The 9075-nt window shown below is 40.1% G+C and overlaps 1 protein-coding gene across 1 annotated transcript; it reads right to left on the reverse strand.

Moving 5' to 3' along the window:
- Positions 1 to 4952: 4952 nt before the first annotated feature.
- Positions 4953 to 9055, reverse strand: mtr (5-methyltetrahydrofolate-homocysteine methyltransferase). The gene is made up of 4 exons (XM_056469507.1): positions 8853 to 9055; positions 8465 to 8657; positions 5820 to 5932; positions 4953 to 5660 (listed from the first exon to the last, which is right to left on the reverse strand). Exons 1-4 carry the CDS (start codon positions 8883 to 8885, stop codon positions 5574 to 5576), a joined length of 426 nt encoding a protein of 141 aa, XP_056325482.1. The 5' UTR covers positions 8886 to 9055; the 3' UTR covers positions 4953 to 5573.
- Positions 9056 to 9075: the final 20 nt, after the last annotated feature.

The raw sequence follows: 9075 nt of genomic DNA on the forward strand, positions 1-9075 counted from the left end.
TCAATTAAGTTGAATTTCAAATTAATTCTGGTCAGATTTTTTTTTAAGAACCGTAACATTTCATATTTAACTTTAAAAAGCCTCTTTTAATTTAAACATTGACTTTTAATTTTATTCGTTTGTCTTTTACATATAAGCACAGTAGTGTTAATGTCCAAACTATTTATAATGTTTAAAGTGGCTGACAATAATCAATATTTTTAATAACAGGAATTCATCTGCCTCGTTTTTGAACTGTGCAGTGCTGTAGCTGCTTCATCAGGCCTACTACGCTACTGTATTTCAATCTGCCTACTATGGTGATACTTGGAGAGAAAATTCTTTTCTGAGGTGGTACTTGATGACAAAGGTTTGAGAATCACTGTCCTACAGCAAAGAGCAACAAAAGGCTGTTTTAAATAGTGAAGAAATCTGTGTTTTAGAAACCAATAATGAAGACAGCAGAAGCCAATGATTTATTTGAATTATTCAGCCTGACATGGTCACTTTTTTAAAATATTATAAATGTTGGCCAAAATAAAATAGATTGTGTTCAAAGGGGGAAAAAGTATATATATATAAACATTGTATATAGTAATATAGCTCTTCATTCACTTGTCAATTTGTATACACATATATATATACACACATATATACATATACATATATATACACACACACATATACATATATATATATATATACAAGCACTGTCACTGTGTATATATATATATATATATATATATATATATATATATGTATGTACACATATATATATATATATATATATATATATATATATATATATATATATATATATATACATATATATATATACACACATATATACATATACACATATATATATATATATATATACATACACACACACACACACACATATACATACACACACACACACACACACTTTTCTTACTAGTTCTCATTTTATCTTTAGGACATTTTTACATTTTTATCAAACACCTGAGTCTGTCTCTTTCTAATATATTATAATAAATATCAGCCGGACATGCTTGCTAAGATCCAGCTCTTCAGACGCAGTTAGAAATGCATCATCATGTCCAGTGAATGCCATTACAGTGATGTAAGTGTGTTCATGGAAAGCCTGACACACACACACGTGCATACAAACACTGAACACACTCAGCCCTGTCTGTCCTGCGCTGCATTAAGCTGTTGGGGGGGCGGCGGGTGAATCAATGACATTTTCAACATGTAACGCTGGCTAATGATTTTCTGCTGGTGTGTTTACTGACAGCGATGGTGGAAACACTTCTATCTATTCATCAGGCCGATCAGTGTGTTTCTGTCCTGCTGGAACAACAATCAAGCAATCGATTGGGGCCAGAACTGATGCATGAGGCTCTAATCTAGACAAACCACAGTCACACCGATGCTGCAAACATCTGCACTGACGACACTCGTGAATGCAAAGAAGCCACAGGCGATACCACCTCGCCGTATTGTCATTTATTGATCACAAGCAACATGATGCTCTCCTTGTATCAGACATCACAACAACAACAATATCAGACAAGATCAATGCTGGTGTTTTCAGTGAAACTTTAGATAAATAACACACAATCAACACCTGTCATCAATGATCAACACCATCCACGTCCAATCAGTCAATCCCTCAAGCCTCCTAAGCTCCCAAACTGTGCTTGTAGTGAAGGATGTGCTGTATCATCAGTGATTCAGGCGGTCTGTTAATGCAGCACATTTCCCTCACTGAACAATAACGGGTTATGTTGGCGTTGGTTTCAATAATCTGCGGCTTTAATGCAGCATGACATCACAGTTCACACAGTGAGAGTCTGCAGCGTTGACTTCATCAGGACCACAGATGACATACGCGGTTTATAAGCGCTTATGAAGCCGCTCTGCTTCCTCACACCCACGTTCAACATCTCCAGCGCAGATCCGAACAGACGCCGGTGACTCCCGCAGCATCAGCACCACTGCGGAGCGCACGCACGCACACGCGCACACACGCATACACACACACACACAGAGAAAGAGCGCGGTACTCACAGTCCGCAGGAACTGGATCTCGTCTTCGGCTTCTCCGTCCGTCATGTTCGGCGCGGGTTGGAGCCTCTCTCTCTGGCCGGACGGATGGAGCTCTCAGGCGGCGGCGGTGGCTCTGATGCGGCGCGGGTGTAGCGGGTGTCTCCTGCCGCACGCTCATTGGACGGCTGACATACTCAAAGGGCGGTGCTATGCAAATGAGCGGCGGTGAGAGCGCGGAAGCGGCGACGCGCCCTCTGCTGACCGTTAAAAACCGTTAAAGACCGTCGCGCACGAGCAGCGCATGAAATCTGTGAAAATATGAAGAAATTAATAAGTATAATTAAAACAGGATAGTATATAGGAATATTATAAAATATGTCTATTTTTATAATTTATTATGTTTTCACAATAATACATTAATCATCAAAAGACACAAAGAAAAAATCCAAACAAGGGGAGAAAAATAGGAGAATTATCTTTACAAATTATTTATAAAGCAGGACTACCCCAAATAAAACAGATCAAGTAATACATGGGTAAGAATTACCTCATAAAATAAAAAAGTAGTGAAGTATACTAATTTAAAAGTGAATTGGCTTGTGAATGGAACAACATACCTTCGTTAATGAGCAGTTTAAACTCTTTCAGTGATTACTGTAAGGTTATATGTAATAATAACTCTGATGACTGTAACGTTACAGCAATAACACGACTCATACTGAGGAAAACAGCAGGAATGAACACTTTCAGACAAAACAGGAGACAATAATATTTAAATCAGTGGTCACAAACTCAATTCCTGGAGGGCCACAGCTCTGCACAGTTTAGCTCCAATCACCTCCAACTCACGCTTAAGTCGTGACGTATATCGGTGACGTATGTTTCAGGGTCCAAGCCGCTACTCATTTGAATTGAAAAAATATTCATTTATGGCCATTTTTTAGTTATATCACACATTAAAGTGAATTTTATATGAAATCATAGCCGGTCTGGACTTGCTGCATCACAATACCAACATTAAAAAATATATATCACTTTCTGGCTATCGGATATTAGGCATGGATATATACATTGAGATCGTGATTTTGGAAAGTATCTTTGTAAACGTTCATTATTACCATTTGATGAATCTCCTCATACAGTTTGACAGAGCGCTTGGACCCGGAAGCTGATTCAACAAGTGGAGAGTCTAGTAGTCTTGAACATCTTAATTAGTTAGACAAGCTGTGTTTGATTAGGGTCGGAGCAAAACTGTGCAGAGCTGTGGCCCTCCAGGAATTGAGCTTGAGACCTATGCTTTAAATAGAAGTAACTTACATTTAGACAAAGTCTGTCAGTCCGCACAGATCCACAACAAACCGGCGATAAACAGGCAAGGCTGGATGACAACATTACAGAAATGACAAAAAAAAAAACATTTAATATTGATTAAACAATTTAAAATATTCGAATGATAATATGAATACATCAAAACAAAACACTTATTAAGACACGCAATTTTTAAAGCTTACCCGCTCTCCGTGATGATTAACAGCGAAAATGTCGACACTGCTCAATTATAGAAATTATACACTCACCAGCCACTTTATTTGATCCACCTGTCCAACTGCTCGTTAATTTCTAATCAGCCAATCACACGGCAGCAACTCAATGCATTTAGACATGTAGACACGATCTGTTGCAGTTCAAAGCGAGCATCAGAATGTGGTAAAAAGGGGATTTAAGAACGTGGCATGGTTGTTAGTGCCAGACGGGCTGGACTGAGTATTTCAGAAACTGCTGATCTACTGGGATTTTCACGCACAATCATCTCTAGGGTTTACAGAGAATGGTCCGACAAAAAGGAAATATCCAGTGAGCGGCAGTTCTGTGGGCGCAAATGTCTTGTTGATGCCAGAGGTCAGAGGAGATTGGCCAGACTGGTTCCAGCTGATAGAAAGGCAACAGTAACTCAACCACTTGATACAACCGAGGTCTGCAGCAGAGCATCTCTGAACACACAACACGTCCAACCTTGAGGCATCAACAACATGAAAGCATGGATCCATCCTGCCTTGTATCAGCGGTTCAGGCTGGTGGTGGTGTAATGGTGTGGGGGATATTTTCTTGGCACACTTTGGGTCCATTAGTACCAATTGAGCATCATGTCAACGCCACAGCCTACCTGAGTATTGTTGCTGACCATGTCCATCCCTTTATGAGCACAGTGTCTCCATCTTCTGATGGCTACTTCCAGCAGGATAACACACCATGTCATAAAGCGTGGATCATCTCAGACTGGTTTCTTGAACATGACGAGTTGACTGTACTCAAATGGCCTCCACAGTCACCAGAGCTCAATCCAATAGACCACCTTTGGGATGTGGTGGAACAGGAGATTTGCATCATGGATGTGCGACCGACAAATCTGCAGCGACTGTGTGATGCTATCATGTCAATATGGAGCAAAATCTCTGAGGAATATTTCCAGTATCTTGTTGAATCTGATCTACGTAGGATTAAGGCATTTCTCAAGGCAAGGGGGTCCAACCATGTACTAGTAAGATGTACCTAATAAAGTGGCCAGTGAGTGTATAACTTAAAAAAATATATATTAGTTCAAATAGTTTAGAACATACAAACGTCTGTGTAAGATTTTCGAAATGCATATATGTCCATATACAGTACATACTGAAAAACAAATAAGGATGAGGGAGAATAAATGGAGACCTGATTCCAGTGTGGTTTAAGATGCTTTAAAGCATAGGTCTTTCAGACTCAATTCCTGGAGGGCCTCCAGGTATTGAGTATTGAGAGAGCTGCGGCCCTCCAGGTACTGAGTTTGAGAACATTGCTTTAAAGACTTTGAATTTATATGTGTGTGTGAAGTGTGTTTGTAAAGCGCTCATTACTGAAATGACTGAAAACATTTACACATTCATTATGACACCAAACAGCTTTTATTTAGTGCAGAATTATCTGAAAAATATAGAAATTACACATTTTAATAATCATTTTCACAAATTTTAAAGTATTCAATATCTTTTAACCTCATGAAATTAACATGCTGAAATAATACCTGGACCAATGAAACAATTACAGACTCATATTGGTGCTTGTATATTAATACTGACATGGACAATTCACTCTGATGGACCTTGAATATGCAAATGCAATTTATAGTAAGACATAGACCGTGATCACTGACAACTTACTGCTACTTGTGAGGTCAATTTCTACAACCTCAAAATCTAGAAGTCATAATAAGAGTCTTCTGTTGGGCTTAATATTTTCTTGAAATCTAATCAAAGGACATCAACCTATAAAACCCACATCTAAAAACAAAAATAAGTGCTCATCACCATCCCTTTAAAAATAGAAATACAATTAAAACATCTCTGTAGTGTGAAGATTAAAAAGAAAAGAAGGTGTCTTTGAACACTTCTGAGATAAAAATACTAAATCTGAGCTAAAAGCATCAACATGAAATGACTGAAGCTCCATCATCGTTGGTGATCCAGTGTTATTAGGAGTGACAACAGTTTTTCCCTGCGGTGTCATGTGGATCTGAGTGGTCAGCATCAGTCAGTGTCATAACCCAAAATCGGACCCAACCACCGCTCGACCTCGCACACCTCCATCTGCTTCCTCAGAGCGTAATCCTCCACCTGAAGCACGCAGAAATAAAGAGGACGATCCCAAATGAATGCAAATATAACCAATATTCACATCTTCTGGGGTTAAACGCAATTCGTATGCAATATAGGAGATTTACTGTTCGTTATTTATCTGTTGAACAGCAGGTTAGTGGATCTGAAGGGTCATACCTGCTCCTTAGTGATTTTACCCACAGCAAAATAAGTAGACTTGGGGTTGGAGAAGTACAGGCCAGACACAGACGCAGCAGGAGACATGGCCAAAGACTCAGTCAGAGAGATGCCTATAGAAGAAGAGGAGGGGAAAAAAGAGGAAGAGGAACAGGAAGGAATGAAGGAGGACAAAAAGATAGTGTTCACTTTCTTCAGTCTCAAAACACATTAAAAATAGGTATACTATTTTTTTTATATTCCAGGTTTTTTAATTAAAAAAATCAATGATTTATGAATAATTATCATGATTAATCACATCCAAAATCAAAGTTTGTTTTAACATAATATATCTGTCTTCATATAACGGCTCTGTTTGGTTCTCGAATCTGATTGGCTGATAGCTGTGCAATATTCACGTAATAATAGCACTTGCACAGCCTCTTCACCCTTGTGTATTACTCCGCCTACAGAGTGACAGCAGATCAATAAACTCACTACAGTTTGACAAATATTACTGCTGTTGGACAGTATAATGTACTTTTTGAGGCTTTTGTTAGTCGAGAATATAGTTGTTTAGACTGCATTTAGTTTATTATGCAGTTTATTTTTAAAGACGGTGCCTATTTGAAATATTTTTAATTTCTGATATTCACCACATTTGCGGCCATCAGCCTGTCATACTGAGCAGAGCAAAGACGGTTGACGTTCTGCCACAAGATGGCGACAAAGACCGCATAATAAGCCCTTATAAACATTATAAAACAGGTAAATGACTTTATAAGTCGATCTCTCTCTTTTTATTTGTTTTAGTGCTGTATTTATACCACAGTAAACTGGTAGTGTTTGCTTTGCTTCAGGGTTATTTATTGTGATCTCCCGACAGCAATAGAGAAATACTGGGAAATCTCTGTAGACTGATGGCATTTCATGTCGTTCAGCTTTATAATCTTAAAGAGCCCCTATTATACATGAAATAGAGTCATATTTTGGTTGTAAGGGTCTCCAACAACAGTCTAGTATGCATGCAAGGTCTAAAAACACTTTGATGGTCTTATAATCTGCATTTATTTTTACCTAATTATCCCAGCGACTCCCATATGAATCGTTCAGCGATTCATTTGTTCCCAAACCCCTCCTCAGTGCAAAGCTAATCTGCACTGATTGGACTGATGAAAGCCTGCTGCGATTGGTCGACGACACTGACAGGCTTCAGCGCGAGACAGAGTGAAATGCCCAGCAGATAATCAACAATATAAAAGTAGTCACAGTGCACACACGCTTTATAGTGTAAAGCCTGTTTCACACCACAAGCGTCAGCAGCACGTGAGCAGTGGTTTTTCGGCATCCATATAAACAGATTAGAGCTTTCATACCGCACGCAGCAGCAGCGCGTCAGTGCGAGGCATAAGCGTCGCTGAAGCAGCAGAGCCGCGATAGTTTCAGCACTGGGTCTGTTTTTGCCGCGCTACTCAAGCTCAATTAAAGTGACAGTGCATTGATAATGACATACATTGAATGACAGTAAAACGTAGCAGTTTTACTCAATAAATGCGGTAATAATATCCACTGGTTTATATATAGTCAATCAAATGAACTTAAACGATTAAAAACTGCAACAAACATTTATTTAGGCCCGAAATATTTATTTACGGGAGTTGTAGTCCATAGCGAAGTGTATTGTGGGTAGTGTAGTTCCACACGCATGCTGGATGATGTGAGCTCGCTGTGTGCTGTGCAGCTGAAGCAGAAGAAGAAAGCTTTATTCGGCTTTGTTTTAATGTTCACTCAAGTTATTCCACCCGGGAGCTGTTTGCACTGAACTTGACAACACAAAAATAAGTAAAAGAAGAGCATGTGTTGATTACTTTTGTCCGTCTCATCCTTTGCACGAGCTGTTACTGAAGTTACATTACTGAAGTGGAGAAAGTAACACTAGTTTGATCATTATAAATATCATTATAACTATATTGTATAAATATTATTATAACTACGCCTACAACAGCCTGACAATCAAAAACCCAATGACATGATATCACAGGCGATTGTCTACTGAGTGCACCAGACATGAATGACACTCCTCATAGAGCTTGAGAAGCATACAGTATTGTATGATCTACATCATTTGTAAAATAAGACTTGCAGGTTAAAGAAACAGCACATGAGGAGGTTTCCACGAGCCTTGGTGCAGATGAAAAGTTATTTAAAGTGTATTTGTATATAGAGAGAGAGAGAGATATGTAACTAGATAGAATAGACAGAGATGGATTGATTTCTGCAGCAGCTGCCGAAGAGCTGCGCACTGCAGACGCAGCTGGTGTGAAAGACAAACACCTGCGCGCTGCTTCTGAATGGGTGGGTGAATGTAAATACAGACGATGGACTTGAAAATACTGACGACTAACTATTTTATTGAGCAAAAACTCCAAGAACTCCTAGCCCGTCACAGTCTACCTGCTCTTTACACACACACACACACACACACACACACACACACACACACACACACTACCCTCCTCCTCCTCCTCAGAAGACACAAAACACACACACGCATATATAACAAATATACTGGAGGGCTAATCATTCAGATTCAACTGTGTATTAGAAGCAAAACCAGTGGGAATGCAGTATGCAAAGTAAGCAGTGTCCAGGCGTCAGTCTCTCACCGGTTTTCTCCTGTATGTCAGCAAGTTTCCACATGGTGATTTTCTCCGAGTGGTCCGGCTGACTGGGGTAACCAGCGGCTGGACGAATGCCTTCATAGCGCAGCTTGTGCAAGTCAGACGCCGGCAGATCCTCCTCACTACTGTAACCCCACAAATCCCTGCGCACGCGGACATGCAGCTCCTCTGCGAACGCCTGAACAAACACACACAACACACACTGAAGCACAGAAACACCACAACACCAGACCAATCACCGGCACGCAAAGCACAGTATTGGAACAATCTGACATTGCCATATTTTGATTGTTTGCGATATGAATACAGCGTTTCTAGCTCACAGAGATTGAAGGCTGTATTGCTTAGTGTGTGTGTGTGTGTGTGTGGTCACCTCAGCAAGTCGGTCGGCCAGTGCTTTGACCATGATGCTGCGGTAATCGTCTCCCTGCTGCTCAAACTTCTGACTGAGCTCTTCTGCTCCAAACACAGACACAGCGAACAGACCCACATAATCCTGCACGCCGCTGCCCCGCGGAGCCACGAAATCTGACACACACAGGTACGGCTCTGAGCTCGCTGAGTCCTTCTCCGCCTGACGACACACGAGACGACGA

Source organism: Danio aesculapii, chromosome 12 (genome assembly GCF_903798145.1).
Source record: "Danio aesculapii chromosome 12, fDanAes4.1, whole genome shotgun sequence".
Lineage (NCBI taxonomy): Eukaryota > Metazoa > Chordata > Actinopteri > Cypriniformes > Danionidae > Danio > Danio aesculapii.

Bases quoted from the DNA above. Each gene is read 5' to 3' on its own strand.
- mtr (XM_056469507.1), bottom strand. From the start codon at position 8,885: ATGGTCAAAGCACTGGCCGACCGACTTGCTGAG. The intron at 8,658-8,852 runs GTGACCACACAC...GTGTTTGTTCAG, and splicing joins TGGCCGACCGACTTGCTGAG to GCGTTCGCAGAGGAGCTGCA. The intron at 5,933-8,464 runs GTGAGAGACTGA...CTTCTTCTATAG, and splicing joins TGACATACAGGAGAAAACCG to GCATCTCTCTGACTGAGTCT.